Here is a 22,126-nt window from a genome sequence, read left to right on the forward strand (position 1 = left end):
AACTGGACTCTTAAATGAAATAAGTGTATTGTTTGGACATTTTCTTCAGTGTATTTATGGTAGTGGACAGTTACTGTACATTCTGATATAAACCTCTTCTAAACAAGAACTCATGAGTGATAACAGACATTTTCAACGGTGCTTTTAAGATTATTTGCAGTAGTTCTTCAAAATACAGGCGCATCTACTCAAACTTCCCTCAAATGTATTTCATGGGATTAAGGCATCGCGCTTTGGTTTGTGCATATAGGCCCTAATTTAAATTTAGCACGGACCTATCACCACTATGCTACTGTAAATAGTGCAAAGAACACTTAGTAGTGAGCTGTTTCAGAGTCGATTGCTGCATTTCAGAATCAAACAGCCCTATTTACAGTACATGTGAGTGTGTTGAAGGTCACTTCGATATATTTTTTATCTTCTAAAATAATATTATTATAATGGCTATTTCTGTCATTTTTACAAACATGATGGAATGTTTTATAATGTGATAAAGCCAACTAATACCACAATAAAAGCAGATAATTCAAAATCATTAATACTTAGGTTTGAACTGTTGTGGTTTTCCCACCGAAAAAAACAGATGTCACTTCCTGGATGACGTATGGATAATATATATATATTTAGAGAAAGCTAAATTTATTTTTGAGACACACACCCTTAGAAACCATTCACTGCCTTAATGTTCTCCAGTCACAGTACTTTTATTTTCTTATGTTCATAATGCCATGTTAAAAATGTATTTTATTTTATATTGTATAGCGTATATTGTTATTATAGTTTTTATTTATTTTTATTCATTACCTGGCACCTTATTTTAATTCTATTTTTATTTAATTAATGCTTTGGCAATATTGTACGTAAACACAATCATGCCAATAAAGTACTTTAAATTGAAACTGAATAGATAGAGAGAGAGAGAGAGAGAGAGAGAGAGAGAGAGAGAGAGAGAGAGAGAGAGAGAGAGAGAGAGAGAGCGAGTGAGATAATTTTTTTATTTTATTTTTAGCACCATATGGCAAAAATGACAACATCTGCTCACACCTAAGCAGTAAAACACTTAAAACCCACGTGCAATTGTGAAATTAATATTTAATCAAAAACATGAAATACATATCCATAAACACATGGGGATATACACATAAAAATGTACAGGAATACCATAGTAAGAATGACCCAACTATGATATTTCAGCGTAAACTAAGGTTCCCGTGTTCATTTTTTAAACGGTAGTCACACAGTAGTGCTTTGCTGACCGACCGCACGTGGTCGCTGTCTGGCTTCATGCGTGGGACGTGACGTCATCAGCTCACGCACATCCACAACGCGTGTGCGTGGGAAATGTTTCCTGTGCGGGTCTGATAGAGGAACTAAACACACTTCTGTACGGAGGGAATTATGAAATCAAACCTCTTTTGACAAAATCGCTCTTCTCTTATCAAAGCATCTTTCTACAGTTACCGAGTAAGAGCAACAGACGCGTGAAATCGAGATCGAAAATAAAGAGGCCCAGGATTGATCAAGATTCCTCCCAGCATGGAAGGTACATACAACTTTAATGTCATATTATCGCATTTATTACATGCATTCATGTGATGTTAAGCAATACATTGCATTGCGATAAAATTAGTATTACATTTTGAAACCCTTTAGTGTTTTGCCATGCTTGTAGGTCATCTTAAAGATATTGTATTTGAGGAGTGAGTGTATTTATGTTATATTTGCTTTCATTTGCACCGCTTGTTCATACAGTAACAAAGCCACACCTCTTTATGTTATTATTCATGTTCAGATAATCACATGTTTGATGCTGTTGTGGTCAGATGATTGGCACAGACTGTTGAACACAGCCCTGGTCAACAGCTCTCCTCCAAATCCATTCAATCTTAGAGGATATATTTACATTTTATCAAGATTTTACTATACAATTGATGTCTAAAACTACATAACTCTAGTCCTTAACAGAATATCTCTTAAGAGGGGGTCTTAAATGTGGTCTTCATGTTGGACATACAGTGTGAATGTGTCTTTGGTTTCAGGAGATGTAGACGGTCAGAGCCACTGGTGTTTGTCCCAGGTCAAAGGCGCTGTGGATGATGATGTAGCTGAAGGTAAGACATTCCTGATGTGACCTTGACAATCCCATGCTACCAAAATACCATAGTTACTTCAGTTAGTGTTATAGCTGTTAAATCATAATAAATTAATATGAGATCTCTGTCAAACAGTGGAAGAAGTTTTGATTATTTTACGCTTTTACGGTAGTAATGTAGTTAACACTGTAGTAGCCTTGGATATTTTGGTATAGCCTTGGAAATTATAGTTAAGGTAGATTAATTTTGGTGAACAAAGCAGGATGCTTTTTTTCTCTTCTGGCATCTACTTTTATACATTTTGCATGGGTTTACAAAAAGAAATGCTTCTATTAAGGTTCCCACGGTCAGGGAATTTTAAAATTGTGATTTTCAGGCCTGGAAACGTCATTTGAAATGAATAATATAGTCAAATAGTGTTGTAGCCTATACTTTAGTTATGTGAAAGTGTAAAATATTTGATTGGAAATGGCTCATTGGGTAGCTAAATTGGTTACCTGTGTAGCTCAGCAAGTAAAGACGCTGACTATCACACATGGAGTCACGAGTTTGAATCCAGGGCGTGTTGAGTGACTCCAGTCAGGCCTCCTAAGCAACCAATTGGCCCGGTTGCTAGGGTGGGTAGAGTCGCGTTGGGTTAACCTCTCGGTGGGCCACGTGGTGAGTTGTGTGTGGATGCCACGGAGAATAGTGTGTCCTCCAAACGCGCTAGGTCTCCACGGTTACGCGCTCAATCCACGTGATAAGATGCGCGGATTGACGGTCTCAGACGCGGAAGCAACTGAGATTCCTTCTCCACCACCCGGATTGAGGCAAGTCACTGTGCCACCACGAGGACTTAAGAGTGCATTGGTAATTGGGCATTCCAAATTGGGGAGAAAAAGGAATCCTTATAAATTTAAATAACTGGAAGGTAGGGAGATGCACCGATGTATCGGCTGCCGATATTTATCAGACAATTATTGACCAAGTTAAAACCATCAATTTCAATTTCAATCTCCCTTTTGATAATAAGAAATATAAGAAAAAATAAGAAAGCTAACAGAATTATAATAAACAGAATTATAAACATGATAAAAAATATAATGTAACTATAACATGTTATATAACTAAAGCATGTTAGCATAGCATGTTAAATTAACTGCTAAATGAAAAATAACCAGCTGTGTGAGCTTTTGAAGTTGTGTCCTGTGATTATTAAGTAAGCAATAAGGTACGAGAGGCTGTGCTGTATTGTGAATAAGTAATGGCTGAAGGGCGTTGTTAGTGCCTGCAACCCCTTCAGCCGTTACTTATTCACGATACAGCACTTGCCTCGAGTACCTTATTGCTTCTATAAAACAGTTACCACACACAATATTAAAGAAAAAAAAAATTTATTAGTGGAAATTTCATGAAGTTAAATCAATAAAAGCATTCCTTCCGCTAGAAAAAAATAGTCCCTGACCGTGAACAACAACGTTCCAATATGTAATATGCATGAAAGCTCAAATAAAAACAACAAACCGTTGCGGAATGAGTCTGGAATGAGTTCTCGGTTCCCCTCTTTTCCTCTACGTCCGAAGTGTAACTGCACGTCAAACCAGACTTTGTTTACGAGTCCTTCAGGTGTGTTAGGATTAAGCGCATCAGACAGTTTTATTGTGCTGAAATCTTTAGTAGAAATCGGTGTGTGATGCTCCGTTTTATCACGACCCTCTCTTCTCATTGTCTTTACGACTCCAATGAAAACATTATTGGATGAGGTGAATTCGCTGTCTCTCATCAGACACCAGGACAAACTCAAAGGTGGATCATTCAGGAATCTGTTCAGACCCGCACGTAACGCTACATAGCTACTGATCCCATATTTTTCGCCTTTGGAGCTTCTGACAGTTCCGTAGAAGTCACGGAGAAGTGCGTTGAGTTCCGTCTTGGTGATTTGTTCGGCAGCCATATCACCCTGCAGCTCTTGCCTGGTTGCCCACTATAGCTAAGCAGGGTTGAGCCTGGCCAGTACCTGGATGGGAGACCTCCTGGGGAAAACCAAGGTTGCTGCTGGAAGTGGTATTCGGGAGGCCAGCAGGGGGTGCCCACCCTGTGGTCTGTGTGGGTCCTAATGCCCCAGTATAGTGACGGGGACACTATACTGTAAAAAAAGCACCGTCTTTTGGATGAGACGTTAAACCGAGGTCCTGACTCTCTGTGGTTATTAAAAATCCCTAGGGCACTTCTCGTAAAGAGTAGGGGTGTAACCCCGGTGTCCTAGCCAAATTCCCCCCCATTGGCCCCTATATATCATGGCCTCCTAATAATCTTCATCCCTGAATTGGCTACATCACTCTACCATCTCCTCTCCGCCAATAGCTAGTGTGTGGTGGGCGTTCTGGCGCACTATGGCTGCCGTCGCATCATCCAAGTGGATGCTGCACACTGGTGGTGGTTGAGGAGATTCCCCCTTTACTATGTAAAGCGCTTTGAGTGTCTAGAAAAAGCGCTATATAAATGTAAGGAATTAATTAAATTAAATTAATTAAATTTGTTTAAAATCAATGCTGCAACCCTTTTCTCTACACCAGTCACCAAAGCATTTCACTGCCCATTGGGTTTGCTGCACGGTATTTTTTTCATTACGAGTCTTCTCGAATGTATCAATGTTACATTTCAGCACTTCAGCATGACTACTCATATTTGTAGAAGTCTCTACAAATTGTTCCTCAAACCACTTATCCATCGTCATGCCACCTAGTAAATCGAAATTTACTTTAAACATTTTAGCCTTTTTAATTCTTACGTGTGGTTGCTAAGGGTGTTGCTAAGGGCGCAGTGATAAATAGAAGCGTTGGGTGAAGCGGTCATAGCCATGTTTTATCGTGAATAAAGCACAGCTATTGACCAATCAGAATCAAGGATTGGAACTAACCGTTTTATAACAGTTAATATATACTGTAGGTGCACGACACCACAGTCAGACTGCTCCTGTCTGTAACTTTAACTCAACTGGTTTTGCTTCAGGGCAGATACATTGGAAATCAAGTGTCGACCTGCCATAGATTAAACATAACCTGTATTTACTGTATCTTGGGTCGCATTTCCTTGTACGTTGCATAGTTTTGTTCATGGTTTTCCAGTAGAAGGACATGCATCAAGTGTCATTGATGATGCCAACAACAAAATCTACAGGAAGTTGTCTCTCCCCCTTTTAAAAACCGACGAACATATGTACATATATGAGCCCATTGATATCCCATTTGTTACCTAATATTACATATTTACACACATATTGCACAGAAGGAAAGACTCATTACCGTTGTTAGGTCAGTGTGCTAGTCTTAAATAATAGTAATAATAATAATACTTTTATGTATTAATGAAAAATAAATACTAGCTGAAACACATATTGAAACTTTAACTAAAACTGCCACTGTTGATATAAAATGAGGTCTAATAGATTCTACCTTTAGATTATTTCATAAGAAATTATAACAGTTTGTCAAAATATAACAGTTACTTTTACTCATATAAAATCCTGAAACAAATTTGTAAAGTGACATGTATGTAATTATTAATATTTGTAACTTTTTTGGTAAATTGGCCACATCGGGTAGTGCATGGGGGCCACATTGTATTGCTTTTGAGATACAAGGATCTGCATTGATTTGTTTTTTGTAACTTTGAAGCCCAGAAATAGTCGCCTACTCAATTTTCTAAAGTATATCTGTGACTAATGGGACTATTCTGCAATTGCCTAAAGTATTATATTGCTCTACATATGTAGATACTTTTCTAAAAAACTGAGGCTGAGATTATACATTTATTTTACCATCTCTACTTCCCTGTTCATTTATAATTAAATTTAACACTTTCTACATCATGGGTCTGTTTTAATAAAAATAATTAAATTGATATAACACTTAATGTTTGTCGCAAATTGGGCGAGTTTACTTGTTTTTTATTCAAAAACTTTACCCGTTTGCATGCTAAAAGTGTCATGATGCGGGTCTCCTGGATGGTTTCGCATGTCAGTGATTACCCCTCCGTTTGTCAATGATGCCTAGATCTACTTCTATGTTTAATTTAATCACTGAGAAGGTTTACCTGCAAAATAAGTAGCACCAAACATCACAAGCAGCCTCAAGAATGGACACAGAGTATAGCAGTATAACACTTTTCCTTGAGCAGAATATTGCACTACAGATTGCCAAGTTTGTTCACATGGGGAAGCAAAGCAAGAGACAGAAATAGCGTACTCGTGTGCATGGTTGCCAGATTGCACAAAATAAGTATAACATTAGGCAAAATATTTCCAATTTGCGCTAGTATAAATCTCAAACTGGTGGTGTTTTGTCTCTTATCTGGCAACCCTGAGCATGTTAAACGCCTGTGGAGACGCGTTACGTCCCAATGCAAGTTAACTGAAATATCCAATGGAAAAAATAAATGCTTTTACGATAAATGAGCCGTGGGCCACATTATACAATGTGTAGGGCCTGATCCAGCCGTAAATTGCCCATGTCTGCTTTAGCTGTTTGCAAGATTGTCATTAAATCTGCCTCGGCACTCTTAAATAGTCTATCACTTATAATATCTTATATGGGATAACCATGGCATTGTTATTTCCCTGCGGTCCAGACCAGTTGAGGAACATTGCTTTAACACACACACACACACACACTCATGTCAGATCCCATCGCCTCGCTTCTCTCAGACATTTTCTATGCTGTGTGTGTGTGTCGCAAGTTGACGCGTCTAAGAGGCAGACAAGGAATAAAGGAGATGCGCATGTGAGGTTCTCCGTCCAGTTGCATTTTTTCCTCAATACCGTAGATAAGCAAATGTACATGGTATGATATCCATCAATTTTCAAACCGTGGTATAACGTGAAACCGGTATACCGCTGCAACCCTATTGTAGAATACTTTGACTTTTGAGACATTGTTATGATACCCATTAATGTTGCATAATTGATTGAATTAAGATTTAAATTGCAATATGGCCTTGAACGATTACTAAAACCTAAAAGCGTGCATTTTTAAATGTCTGAATTCAGCGCTTCAGTCGGCAATGTGTGTGCAAGCGGCGCTCTCTAGCGGTCTGGACGGCATTATCCATTAGCTGTTATACATCTATAATATAGAATTTAAAAGGAGATTTTGTTCCTTAAAAAATTGTGTCGGACATTTTCGTGGAATTGCCCAACATAAGCATAGTTAGAATTTGTAATGTTCTATTTCGGTTGTAATGTTCGGTTGTGTTAAACTGCAAATATTTGTACAAGTACAAAATAACCTTTTTTTCAAATGAATCATTATTTTATCATATTTAGTTCTTATTTGTATCTTTTTTTTTATGTACTATTTTTCTTTTATTGTGGGTCTTTTTGAAAAGACATGTGTTCAATATGTTTAATGAAAATTATTTATTGTTAGAACAGTAAAAAAAAACTTTTGCTCCTCTTTGTACGATTTAAAAGCATACCGGTAATTCCTAAGTAAAATCTGACGATAAAATAAGTGGCAGAAAGAAAATCGGTGTCGGCCTATAGTTTTTTGTTAAAATTGTTATCCGCTAATTTATTTATGTCATTTTTTTTTGGTGCAACCCTACTGGAATATTCATGGAAAACTACATTCAAAATAGAATTTTCCATGACTTTTCCAGGCCTGGAACCCTGCATTTTATTTGTAGAGTATAAAAACATAAACTTTATGCCAAACGAGAACAAACAACCTCTTTTGTTTAAAAGTTTCCATTTCCCAACACTTGGAAAATTATAGTTTCTGCTAAACAAATTACATTACTACAGTAAAACTGGAGTACCTCAGAAATAATCAAAACAACTTAATAAAACAAGGTTCCCAAATATTTTAACCAGTGAATTTGTGATTCTTCATGATAGAAAGTTATGCTAACGTCTTAAATAATTTATTCACACGAAATAGCTCTTTGTGAGTAAAATCTCTAGGCTATAAAATTACGTCATGAGGTCATGCAAAGTCACGAAAATGAACTGTTCAAAAGTCTTGGAACCTTGTTCTGTATTGGTGCTTTGGTTTTATTATAATACATTTGGAGAATTAATTGGTGAGGGTTCTGTTGAACTGCATAGACTGTTCACATCAAAATATGTGTCACAAAGTTTAGTAATAAGAGGGTTTGGTGTGCATGTGTTTTAAACAAATGGTCTGTTCTTCAGATTTGAAACCGAACATGGCACTGCCCAGTACCATGCGGCTGCCAGCCACAATAATACGAGAGACAGACAGACAGACAGACAGACAGACAGAGAGAGAGAGAGAGAGAGAGAGAGAGAGAGAGAGAGAGAGAGAGAGAGAGAGATTGTTATTCTTGGGTAGAGCTGGGTTGGGGGTTGTTTGATGGTACTGTGCCTGCAGATGCCCAAGATGCTTTTAATGCCAGGCTCTGCGTGTGCCCACCCACACACACACACACACACACAAAAACAAGCAGTCACTTATGTTCTTGAAAACATTCAGCGGAACAATATGGTCATATAGTTTTTTAAATAATTCAGTATTGTGTCATTATTGTGTGTTGTTAGCTGACATCATCTCTGCGGTGGAGTTCAATCATTCCGGGGAGTTGTTGGCCACAGGAGACAGGGGTGGAAGAATAGTAATCTTCCAACAGGAACAAGAGGTAAGACTGATTACAGGAGTATCACGAGTATCGCTGTGCAATCAAAGGAATAGTTTGCCCAAAAATTTGATATTGTCATACTGTACTCACCCTCATGTCGTTCCAAACGTGCATGCCTTTCTGCTGAAACACAAAAAAAGATTGTTCACACTGCTCTTTTCCATACAGTGAAAGTGGAAACAAGCTGTCAAGCTCCAAAAAAAAACACCATAAAAATAATAAACTAGTCTATAAGACTCGTGCACTATATTCCAAGTCATCTAAAGGCACATGATAGGTGAGGATCGAGACTGACATTTTTAACAGCCTCTGACAGACAATAGACCGGAAGTTAGTAATATCCCATTTAGAGTTGGACAAGGACTACGTGGAGTTCCGAACATCTGCTGATGCGGAATTTTCGAATCGGATTTGAGCTTCGGATGCACTGACATATTTCAACTTGTGCGTCTAGACCATATGTGAACGATCTACCGGATGGGATTTATTCATTCAAAACTGTGAGCGTAGGGAGAAAAATCAACCGCTAAATATACTTATCTTCTGACACGTGCGTCTATGTTTCACGTGAATGTTGCACGCACTATCTCTGGATCACTCGCGCTGCTCAGTTCGGCTTCTCGCGATACTGCAGCGCAGACCTCAAAAAACTTTTTTGGGAAAGGTTTTATTTTTACTTTAAAGCGCTTTGTAAGAAGTCAAACATCTCAACCATTTAGACAGCGGGGCATTCTAACCACCAATGAAGAGTAAAATGTGCCAAAAATGAAGGGGTTTTATCTACTCATCACATTTGATGTTAGTAAACTGCAATAAAATGTTCATTTTAAATGATCTCTCGGGGAGAATATATGAGACTTAATTTAAATTGTATTATGTATATTTTATTTTACTCATTGCCACAGTAATAATGAGCCATCCATGCAACTAACGATTATTTTTATACTAATCGAACGATTATTCGACTTTTATTTTTAATGCATTTGGCAGACGCTTTTTTGCAAAGTGACTTACAGAGCCCTTATTACAGGGACAATCCCCCCCGGAGCAACCTGGAGTTAAGTGCCTTGCTCAAGGACACAATTGTGGTGGCTGTGGGGATCGAACCAGCAACCTCCTGATTACCAGTTATGTGCTTTAGCCCACTGCACCACCACCACTCCAGACTATTCGGCGATTATTGTGACGATTAATAATTTGCTCTTAACTGACTATTCAGCTTGTGTCCGACTTAAAAGTTTGTATTATACGTGCTTACTAACAATAAAGTGGACAAAATAATCTTTTAAAAATACCTCTAAATGACATTCATTAAATTAAAGGGTAAAACTACTTGGATTTTTATTGTTTAATTAATCAAATCCTATTGTTATGAAGTGTTTGTCTTTTTTTCCATTTAACATTGTCTAAAAGAATGTATCTTAAATATAGGTGTATTTTTACAAGTGTATTTTTTCACTTGTTCATACTTCTGCGAGTGCAGTAAAGATAAAATATACTCATATTCAACATAAATGCTCTAAAAGTAAGTATTCATATCTTATATGTTGCTTCTCAGGTAAATGTATCTTGTTAAGTATTTTTCGATATTTTAAAATATTTAAATTAATTAAATATTATATTCAAAATTCTCTAACAATATTTTCTTCTGCTGTATAGCTGCTAAAGTAAATGTACATAAGGAGTTTTAGATATTTCTATTGGAAAACAAACCAAAAAAGACAAATAAAATAAAAAAATATTTTTGCATTGTATAATGGGGCTAAGACCCTCTCACATTTCTGTTCACTTGATTTCGATCCATCTTTAACTCACAAAAAACAAACTCTTTTTTTTTTCTTTATAGAGCTGCGTATCGCTGATTCTCTTCAGCATAAGATTCACACCATGACACTCATATTATAATTAATTATGTCTCGAGCAATCATAATGATAATCCAGCTGCTCCAAGCGTGCGCCAGTGATGAGCGTCTCCGCGCGAGACTGTATATCAGCCAGGAGAATTTTGAAACTTCCTTGCGCTGTTTTTCATGCGATTCATATAGCGGCTCTGACCGCACAGACAAATGCCAGTTTCGGAGTTTGTGCTTATTTATACAGCCCGCTCCCTCATTATTTGAACTTTAATAAAGGATGCGTTTTTGTTTTTCGATAATGTCTTGGACACACTTCTAGCACAGTTGTCGCCATCTGCTGGCACGTTTTAAATGGCCACGTAAACAGATACATATAAAATAATAGTTTTTGAGGCTAGGCCTGTAGTTTGTGAAAACATGCATTTTTAATGCATATGCCATATATCAGATTTATGTATGATGCAATACAGAAAGGATTGTCTCTTTACAAGAGACAGTTTTCCACAAAAAGTAGGCACCAGGCACAAATGCAATAGCCTGCAGAACTATGCATATGCATGAGTTTTGCATGAGAAGGTGAAGCAATTTGTTCATTGCTCCATTGTTGTGTGTTTTGTATCGCATTTAAGACGATGTCATGGCAGTAGAGGTGGCGCAACTATGACGATCAGCCTATAATCCCACCCATGTTGAGGTGGCACTAAACTGCAGTGGAAAAGCAAGCTCAGAAATGTAAAGCGAGTCAAGTGAAGTCGAGACAAACCGTAACGTGCAGTGAAAATGTGTCATAATATTGTGTAGGTCCCCCTCCTGCTGCCATAACTGCACCAACCCGCATCTCATATTAGCATTCAGTGATGATATTCTTCTCACTACAATTGTACAGAGCTGTTATCTGAGTTACCATAGACTTTGTCAGTTCAAACCAGTCTGGCTATTCTCTGTTGACCTCTCAGACATTTCTGTCTGCAGAACTGCCGCTCACTGGATGTTTTGTTGTTTTTAGTTCAACTGATAAAGTCTATGGTAACTCAGATAACCACTCTGTATAATTGTGGTGAGAAGAATATCATCATAGAATGTTATTTTGAGCTATTCTGGGTTGGCGCTGTTTTGGCAGCTCAAGGGGTACCTACACAATATTAGGCAGGTGGTTTTAATGTTATGGCTGATCGGTGTATGCTTTGAATGTATTGTATAGAGAGGAGTAGCATAAAGACTTTTCAAAACACACAAGAATGTAAGTATTATGGGTTTGGAGAGTACGAGATGACAGAATTTCTATTTTTGAGTGAACTATCCTGTCGATGATGCCAACTGCCTCCAGTGTTTATGACATGCTGCTGATTAACAGGTTTTGTGACTTCCAAGTTTTTTGTTTTCTTTTCTTCTCCCCCCCAAGAGTAAGAGTCTTGCGGATTATAATGTCTACAGCACATTCCAGAGTCATGAGCCCGAGTTTGACTATCTGAAGAGTCTGGAAATCGAAGAGAAGATCAACAAGATCCGCTGGCTTCCTCAGAAAAATGCTGCACACTTCCTGTTGTCAACAAACGGTCAGTTTATTCATGTTTGTTTACCTTTATAAAAATACATTTTTGTCTTTGTTCAAAATGTGTGTTCTAAGATTTAGAATTTTCTGTATTCTTACTATGAAATCAGTATTTATTTATTTATTTATTTATTTAAAAACAAAAATCCCCCAGATTCAGTTTATTCTGTTTTTATATTATCATATCATATTTTAGAGTAGGCATGTCCGTATTGGATTTGGGTTCAAAACTGTGTTAATGTACTTGTGCTCGTGCTCATAAAAATGCTCCAGATACCAAAAACCGATACCATCTGGTGTACAAATATCATTGCATAAAAATTCAGAGCACAAATTAAAATCACGTTATGACCTAGTGTGATTATTAAACCACAAAGGCTGTGATTTAATGAGATCTATAGTTTGCATGTGCTGCACTCTTCAAAGTAAATAGATCTTGTTTCAAGACTGCTTGAATGTAAATGTGAAGCCGGCTGCTCATACCAAGGAGATCTAAACTACTATCTTGAGAATCGCAAGCTCTGTTTATATGAGATGACAATGAGCAGATCGCTAATTCATTATGTAGTACGAGGCAAATACAGACTACATATTTATTTTATTTAATAGCAGCCTTTTGCAGTTTAATAATTGCATTGGTCACGTAGTGACTTGCTTTTCCAGAGGTGAGAAGCTACCGTCAAAAACACATAGAAATTCAAAATAAAAGCTCAATTTAAATGGAAAAAAGTAGGACTGAAATATATCACTCCTGTATAGTTATGTAATATTCACTGTATTACTACTGCTACTAATAATTATTATTTTTAAGCAATATCTCACATCTGTGATATTCTGTTTTGCTGTACTTTATTTGACAAAAATAACTTTATGTTGTACTTTGGATTGTGCTGTGAGGTTCTGTATATAACTTAAGAAAATCCTATTTTTAAAACTGCTCAAAGAAGGTGAAATGTCAGACCAAAATAGCTGTCCACAGGATCCACACAACCTTTTCTGTCAAATTGGATTATTTTGGTCATCTCTCCATATGTGCTTGGCCCCTGACAATAGTTGCTTGTGGCTATACTTATGTTTTTTGTATGTAGATAAAACCATCAAGCTGTGGAAAATCAGTGAGCGAGACAAGAGACCCGAGGGGTATAACCTGAAAGAGGAAGACGGGCGCTTCAGGCATCCTTCGTCGCTTACAACACTACGGGTGTGTGCCAAGTCTCCCGACACTAACACACACTCCCAATTTGACTGGTGGCACAAAAAAGATGACTGTAACCGTAATAATGCCACCGCTATCTCTGTATCGTTAATCCCGATGTAACCAAACACTGAATGATTTGGTTTGCTCCTCATAGGTTCCAGTATTCCAGCCGATGGATTTGATGGTGGAGGCGAGCCCACGGCGCGTTTACGCCAATGCTCACACGTACCACATCAACTCCATCTCAGTCAACAGTGACAATGAGACTTATCTGTCTGCTGATGACCTCCGGATCAACCTGTGGCACCTGGACTTCACAGACCGAAGCTTCAGTATCCTTTTTATTTAATGTGTCTGTTGACAGATATAGTGATGCTAATATCAGCACATTTGATGGGTGTCATTTCCAGTGAGGGCTTTAAACTAGTAAACAAAGCAGACGTTAAGTCAACATGAGATGGAATTTGCTCACACCACATTTAACTTCCGCAATGTGATGTCTTTCATGTTCACCAGTAAATAATGGAGGGCGAGATTTGATTTTGTCCATCAGAATTTGAATAGGGGAAAAGTGGGCTGTGATACTATTGGTTTTTAATTGCTTTAGGATCTCATGTTTAATCTGTAGTTTACCTCTTAACCACTGACCGCTCTCAGACATTGTTGATATCAAGCCGGCTAACATGGAGGAGTTGACCGAGGTGATTACGGCATCAGAGTTTCACCCGCTCCAATGCAACACGTTTGTGTACGGCAGCAGCAAGGGTTCAGTGCGACTCTGTGACATGAGGGCGTCCGCTCTGTGTGACCAACACTCAAAATGTTAGTGGCAACTTTTAATTCCCATATTTCACTTCTTCTTAGGCCAAATCCACATACAATTTTGCTTGAAAACTCAACTGTTCTTATGCGGGTGAGAGGCGTAAATATTGAGTGGATGCCATATGATGACACTGAAGACTTATGTCATATTTAATAAAATATCATGTTGGGGCTTGGGTAGCTCAGCGAGTATTGACGTTGACTAACACCCCTGGAGTCACGAGTTCGAATCCAGGGCGTGCTGAGTGATTCCAGCCACGTCTCCTAAGCAACCAAATTGGCCCGGATGCTAGGGAGGGTAGAGTCACATGGGGTAACCTCCTCGTGGTGGTTATTAGTGGTTCTCGATCTCAATGGGGTGCGTGGTAAGTTGTGCGTGGATCACGGAGAGTAGCATGAGTCTCCCCGCGGTGTCATGCACATCAAGCCACATGATAAGATCCGCGGATTGAATCTTTCAGAAGCGGAGGCAACTGAGACTTGTCCTCCTCTAACCGAATTCAACTGAGGAACCGCGCCACCACGAGGACCTACTAAGTATTGGGCATTCTAAATTGGGGGATAAAATATATATTTTTTTATAATAAATAAAATATCTTGTTAAGCATGGCTTCCATCTAAATTCCATATTTACTACAGGAATGGTTACTACCGTAGAATCATAATAAATTAAAATGGATCTTTCAGGATGTCTGTATTTTTGTTTCGTTTTTAATTTTTGTTTTTTGCAACGCAAAACATAGATTTACGGGCCAAGCACCAAAGTTTCTAATAGTTTTCGTATTATTCTCCTGCTCTTGAAGTCTGTGGCAGCCCATAGAACCGTATGTAGGGAAATGCTTAAATTTGGCAAACTGATTGTGGTACAATATTTGGGGTCTCTAACGCAAACACGCTAGCATCACAAACAGTTCCAAGTTTAACTTTTGAACCATAAAATTATTTTTTACAGAGTCCCAATGGGTTGCATTTTTAAGCTCCGGCCACTAGGTGTCCTGACATTTAGAATTTTCCAAAAAAACAACTTTTTCAAACTCTTACACCGCATGTCAGATTCGCTCAAAATGACCAAAAATTATGAGATTCGTGATAATAGACAAAATCGTTCTCTTATACGGCATCAACGAATACTACAGCGAGCACGCCAAAATGGACGTTAGGCTGTATCTTCGCAACACTTTTGCGTATCGACACGAAACTTCGCATATGTCATCACAAGCATGACGTGAGGGTACCTGCACAGTTTCTACACAGCGTCACCTAATGGAAATGGGGCCTGTCTAGATTTGATCAAAAATGACTTTTTTCAAATAGTGATGGTGCTGTTTTTTACATCAGTAATGTCCTGACTACACTTTGTGATCAATTTACGTTTATGCATTTGGCAGACGCTTTTATCCAAAGCGACTTACAGTGCACTTATTACAGGGACAATCCCCCCGGAGCAACCTGGAGTTAAGTGCCTTGCTCAAGGACACAATGATGGTGGCTGTGGGGCTTGAACCAGCAACCTTCTGATTACCAGTTATGTGCTTTAGCCCACTATGCCACCACCACTCCACACCACCAGTTGAATGCCACTTTAGTGAATTAAAGTGTCAATTTCCTTCCGAAACAGCAAAATCTGTACATTACTCCATACTTATGGCCATCAGTGTAATTGCCATCTTATCAAAAAGCTCTAAGCCTTTTTAGCATCGAAGCTTTGGAATGATTGTGAAATGCTGTTGTTTATAAGAATGGTGTCCTACTGTGAGTGTCTCAAGGCATTTTTGGTGTGTTGTAACGTGTATCGGTATGTTTTTCCACATTAAGTGTTCGAGGAGCCTGAAGACCCCAGCACACGCTCTTTCTTCTCTGAAATCATCTCCTCCATCTCAGATGTGAAGTTCAGTCACAGCGGTCGATACATGATGACCAGAGATTACTTGACCCTCAAGATTTGGGACCTTCACATGGAGAGCCAACCTGTGGAAACTCACCAGGTAATGTTGACCACTAGATGGCATCAGGAAACCATCGCTTGAATATAATGGTGGTATTTTATGTATTTTCAATATTGTTTCAGTCGCTGGCTCAAGATGTTTAAGCCAGCATAGAACAGCATTTGCAACTTGTCTTGGGTGAGTTGTGTGATAATGGAATATATTTAGCAGATAAAGTGGAATATTGAGGCTTTGATTGAATCGTGAGGAGTTGTCTATCATATGCTGTGTTCATGACATGACCATACGCTTCCTCTCCGAGCTGTTTGCATCATTGTTATTGTCTCTATGACGCTCATAATGCCAAACTGAATTTATGTCCAGCTTCGCTGTTGATGTGTATTTTATGCATACTTTTATATCTATGCCTCTCTCTCGTCAGGTTCACGGTTATCTCAGGAGTAAGCTGTGCTCTCTCTATGAGAATGACTGTATCTTTGATAAGTTTGAGTGCTGCTGGAGGAGTGATGACAGGTGAGATGATGACTCATGTACTATAATTGCACGTGTGGAGCCATCATTATGACGTGAGCGTAGCATGTTGCCCTGTGTTTCCCGTTCAGCTAACGAGCTCCTGCACATTTTGATAATGATAAAAGCATACTTAGGCGCATTTCAGTTGATGATACAAAAAACAAAGCAAACAACAAACATGCATTAACTGTGTGCGGTTACGGGGCTTTTCACAGACATATCACTGCGTCCAGAGAGGATCTATCAGACTAATGCTTTTATCTTTCACAAACAGAGTGCTGACATACACAGGCACACACTCTTGGACTTTGTCCTCATTATGAAATACAGGGGTGGGTGATATATTGAATATTTACCATATATCTTGAATCATTTTGTGTTTTATAAAACTATTATAAACTATTACATAATTATGTCTATCCATTTTAAAATCCCACCATTAGATTTTTTTATTTTGTGATTTTTATTATTATTTAATTAAATGTAATTTTATTATAATAATTTCACATTTTTAAAGATATTTGGCCCTAGGGCACCGCAGTTATCAACCTTGAATGTGGACCACTTCCGGTATAAGCCACTTCCAGCTATTTTAGCTATACAAAAATAATACATTATGCTGCTTTATATTACAGGCTGGCAGTAAATGTCGACGTATTACTATCATCAATTACGATTTTCATAAACTCATTGGATTTGAGCGCATATAGTTTGACCGTTTTTGCATTTTGCCATAGATTAATCACACACTGTTGCACAGGCAGAATGAATGAAATCAGGCGCTGACAGGATAGTCCTCCGCGCCTTCTTTATACGCCGCCACGAATATTACACAACCAGCAGAGAGGAGAAAGATGCTGGGAAAATGCTGCTTCAACTTTCTTTGCACCAAACCTGCATCTTGTTTTATCATAATAAGAAATAATAAACACATTTTACTCTCGGTTCTTGTCAGAGAGCATTCTCTCTTTCTTAGCAGTGTATAGTAAACAGACACGCAGATCTCGCATTCAGCACGGCTTATGAAACATCGCCTTTGTAAATAATTAAAGGCAACATCGGAGGTTATGCAGGTACATTTGAATGGAGGTTTACATTGAGACAAGATAGACTGCTTCGTCACGGTCTCAGTTAGAACAAGTGAAAAATTTAATCTTTTACTATAAATGCTGATGTTACGAAATTATCTGACATTGGCACATATTTCTGTTGTACATCCTGTGGTTGTATGATAGTTATAAGCCCATATCACTAACTCTGGTAACTAACTCTTCACCGGAAATGCTGCCGCTGCTTACTTTCGTGTTGCAAAATCAAGTGGGTAAAATTAGCATCATCAGTAAAGTGATTATTTTAAAAAGATAGTAGTTTGAGTTACTGATGTGTGTTTTTCAATGGCCAAGTAATACTAAAAATAATATTATACAAATATATATGGATCAAGGTGGATTATTACGGATATGATGCAGTATATAATGATAATACAATTAAAACATTGCAAAAGTTGTTGAAATTAAAGAAACACATATTTTTACACAATATACACTGATCAGCCACAACATTAATAAAACCACTGACAGGTGAAGGGTATAACATTTATCATCTTGTTACAATGGCACCTATCAAGGGGTGTGATATATTAAGCAGCAAGTGAACAGTCAGTTCTTGAATTTCATGTGTTGGAAGTAGGAAAAATGGGCAAGCGTAGGAATCTGAGCAATTTTGACGATGGCAAAATTTTGATGGCTAGACGACTGGGTCAGAGAATCTCAGAAACGGCAGGTCTTGTTCTGCTGGGGAAAAACTGAGTATTAAAAGAGACATTATTCAATGACATATGGATCCGTTGATCTCGTCTTTTGGACAGACAAACAAGTTAAACTGAACTTTCATTCTCAACACAGTGAAAGGACATCCATGCTAATAAAGTCTTCTGCACATGCGAGTGATCTACTTGCATTATGGAGGGTTGCCACATTAAGTGAAAGATCGATCTTGGAATATATGAATCGAGATCATTCAAACAAAAATCACGATGCATCAGAAAATGTATATTTTTACCCAGTCCAAGCCTTTGTCTGTTTTACGGCAACAATGGCTATTTGGTTGAAATTATATTCCTTAAAGCTGTTGTCCTCTTTTTTTTTTTTTTTTTTTTCAGTGAGGTCATGACCGGCTCCTATAACAACTTCTTCCGGATGTTTGACCGTGATTGCCAGCGCGATGTGACCCTGGAAGCCTCATGGGAGAGCGGCTCACCCGGCTGCCCGCTCAAAACCTGGCGGGTGAGCGCAGGCAGCAGACGCAAGAGAAACGAGATCGGCGTGGACTGCCTCGACTTCAGCCGAAAGATCCTATACACATCCTGGCATCCTCAGGACAACATTGTTGCCTTGGCAACAGTCAATAACCTTTACATATTCCAGGAGAAACTGAATCAGGAATTTTAAACTGGTTCGTCCCTGTTCCTGGCTCAGGAGTTGGGCGGGATAAGTTCTAATCTAGTATCCATGCACAATTTTTCTCCTGCAACTTATAGTCTTACTATTAACCACTGTAGTACAAGAAAACCTTGGGATTATTATTTTTTTTTTTTAAATGATACAATGTAGGCCGAAGGGATTTTTTAAAGTTGTATTACTGTACTTGGTCTTTATTTTGCACGTCACTGATCTGTCAGTTTTAGTTTTAAATGAAAATTCGTCCATTATTTACTCACTCTCATGTTATTCCAAACCCTCTATGCTGGTATTTTTTCCACGGACCGCAAAAGGAGATTTTTTAAGAATATCCTGGCCACTCTCTTCCATATTAATAAATTGTAAAGTACTCAAACTTTAAAACAAAAAACACTATTAAGTAGTCCATACGACTCATACGTTATATTCTGAGTCTTCCTAAGCCATACAATAGCTTTATGTGATGAGCAAACTGAAATTTAAGTCTTTATTCACTGAAAATCTTCCCCTCCATTTTAGATATTTAATCATATGTAGTTTTTGATCGCAAGACGCACTAAACCAATGGCTTTTGGCATAAACGTGCAATTCTTGTAGTCCATATGACTTTTTGTTTGATTTTCAGTTAATAACTCAAATTTTGGTGTTCCTCACACAGTGCTATTGTATGGTGCTTTTTTTTATCATTTTTGGAGCTTGAAAGACTTGAGGCCTGGATATACTTAGTTTTTTTGCATTCAGGACCACGTTGCCTTTCAAAGTATACTCTTTTTACAGAACAAGTTTGACACGCGTGCACTACGACAGACACTGGTACGGATACAGGCTGATGCGTGTGCAGATGATGCACACAGACGAGAACTGTGCACATGTCGAGAAAATCTGGGCCACACGCTGACCTTCCACGCAGACTGTACTGCTGATCCCGTTCGCTTTCTTAATATGGAAAAGAGTGGCCGGAACGTTCTTCAACATTTCTTCTTTTGTGTTCCACAAAATAAAGTCAGTCATATGCATTCGGAACGATGTGAGGGTGAGTAAATGATGACACAATTTTCATTTTTGTGTGAGCTATTCTTTTGAACAGAATCACGTTCATAAAGTTATTTTCAAAATCTCAAACACTCAACAAAACTGACCTACACACAACCTACAGAATCCTGTTTAATAAGTAATCATGCATAATTGCATAATCATGATTAACACTTAATTAATTGTACAAAACCTTCTGGTTATGAGGTGAATCTCATGCACTGATCTCCCCCTAAAAGTACCTTCTTCTCTGAACTCAGGCCTGGGCAACAGGAATTTTTCCGCACCCAAAACTCTAATCCAAAAGTCTAATGCCTGATATTTGTCCACAAGTGCAATTGACTTGAAGCAGGGTTCCAAAATAGCTACATTACATTATATCTGATAGTCTCTAGTAAGTACAACTAATTGTGGCATTTATTTTATGCAATATCTTAGTCTTTGTGGAAAGTGAGACTTTTGGTCTCTTTTTATTGTTTTATATGGAGGCATAAATGTTTTAAGTCTTAAGTAAATGATTGTGCTGATGTGCATGTTTTATAATGTCTTATGGTTTTGGCATCTCGTGTGTCTTTTTATTTGCAGCTTTCTGATTCAGAATGGTTCCTATGAGGTAAAGAGAATGCTCTAGATATTTTTATATGAATTTTCAGAAATTTAGAAATTATCTCCTTGACAGTATTCAGTGTATTTAATTTAGTCATGTGACTGTCTAAGAGCTGTTGATTGGTGCAGAATGATTCTGTAGAGTGTGTTTACATGATCAGGCCTGCTGTACATGAACAAACCCTGATATACTGTATGTTCCCTTTTATCCTAATAGTTGTAAAACCCAAATGTAAAATAAAACTTACATTTTAAGTCTGAAGACTAATTTGTTGGTCATTTTTGCCTCTGGATGTCATCTACGGAAAAAAATGTACATGTTATTTAATTGTATGGAAGTATATTAACCCTCCTATGGTATTAAAAATTGGCTCCTCCCTTTGGTATTTGTGGTCATTTTTGACCAGAAGGGTTAGATGTGTAACCCTTTTTTCTTTTCTTTTTTGATGATAATGATGATGATACCATTTCTTCTTCCCAGAAGTAAGAATACAATGATTTATTTTGGGACTTTATGCCATTTTGATCATATTTACATTTACATTTCTAAATTTAACCATTCATTTACATAAATAAGCAAATTATTTATTTTTTTTATTCAGAACTTGCACATCTATATGCTGAAACATGAAAAAAATGAGATTTTGACATAAATTGGAGGCAGATTGCTGCCATCTGGTGAACAAAATATAAATAACATGACTTGAAAACCATGTTATGCCAGTAACAGCTGGTAGATGATTAGCAACCAAATGTTATATTTGTATCACAATATATGCATTTGGATATGTATTTAAACATTATCAAACTTTTATTTGTCAAAGTTTAGCATTTTAAAATTAATTTGAAGTGTCAGTTTTTGCGGTTAATGTCATTATACTTGCAATCAAACCTGACCATGGTGTTACAAAGACACAGAATAAGCATTTTTCTACCAAAAATTTATTTCTAACATAATTTAAGAACTCAAAGTAAATGCATTATAAAGTCAAGAAAATGAACATCAAGAAACAGAAATCTACTGCAAAATGCAATTAAATTATACAACAGAATAATCAGAGTAAACATTTTGCAATTTCAAACTTTCATTAGTAAACATTTATTTTGTGTGTGTACGTGTTTAACATTGTGGCTGATTTATGTATTATTTTTAAATGGTCGGTCAGAATAACAAAAGTGTTGCTTTTTCTTTTTTTACGATCACTTATCAAGCCCAAGTATTGTTTTCAGATGACAAATGGAGAAAAATTACCAAGTCGTGTACTGCCCAGATAAATGAAACCATTTTTATTAAATGAGGAAAATTGATTTCAGAAGGGCTGAATACCATTGGAGGGTTATTTACAAATGTCTTTGAAACAAAAACCCACTTAATTGCACTAATTGGATAATAAACACATTGCATTAACA

General features: G+C 37.6%; 1 protein-coding gene across 1 annotated transcript; it reads left to right on the forward strand.

Moving 5' to 3' along the window:
* The first annotated feature begins 1,305 nt into the window (after positions 1 to 1,305).
* Positions 1,306 to 20,978, forward strand: LOC127621329 (serine/threonine-protein phosphatase 2A 55 kDa regulatory subunit B alpha isoform-like). The gene is made up of 10 exons (XM_052094887.1): positions 1,306 to 1,543; positions 2,040 to 2,111; positions 8,635 to 8,732; positions 11,991 to 12,144; positions 13,229 to 13,341; positions 13,493 to 13,670; positions 13,996 to 14,160; positions 15,976 to 16,145; positions 16,528 to 16,619; positions 18,781 to 20,978. The coding sequence occupies exons 1-10, from the start codon at positions 1,537 to 1,539 to the stop codon at positions 19,067 to 19,069; spliced, it is 1,338 nt and encodes a 445-aa protein (XP_051950847.1). The 5' UTR covers positions 1,306 to 1,536; the 3' UTR covers positions 19,070 to 20,978.
* Positions 20,979 to 22,126: the final 1,148 nt, after the last annotated feature.

This window comes from Xyrauchen texanus, chromosome 27 (assembly GCF_025860055.1).
Source record: "Xyrauchen texanus isolate HMW12.3.18 chromosome 27, RBS_HiC_50CHRs, whole genome shotgun sequence".
Classification (NCBI taxonomy): domain Eukaryota; kingdom Metazoa; phylum Chordata; class Actinopteri; order Cypriniformes; family Catostomidae; genus Xyrauchen; species Xyrauchen texanus.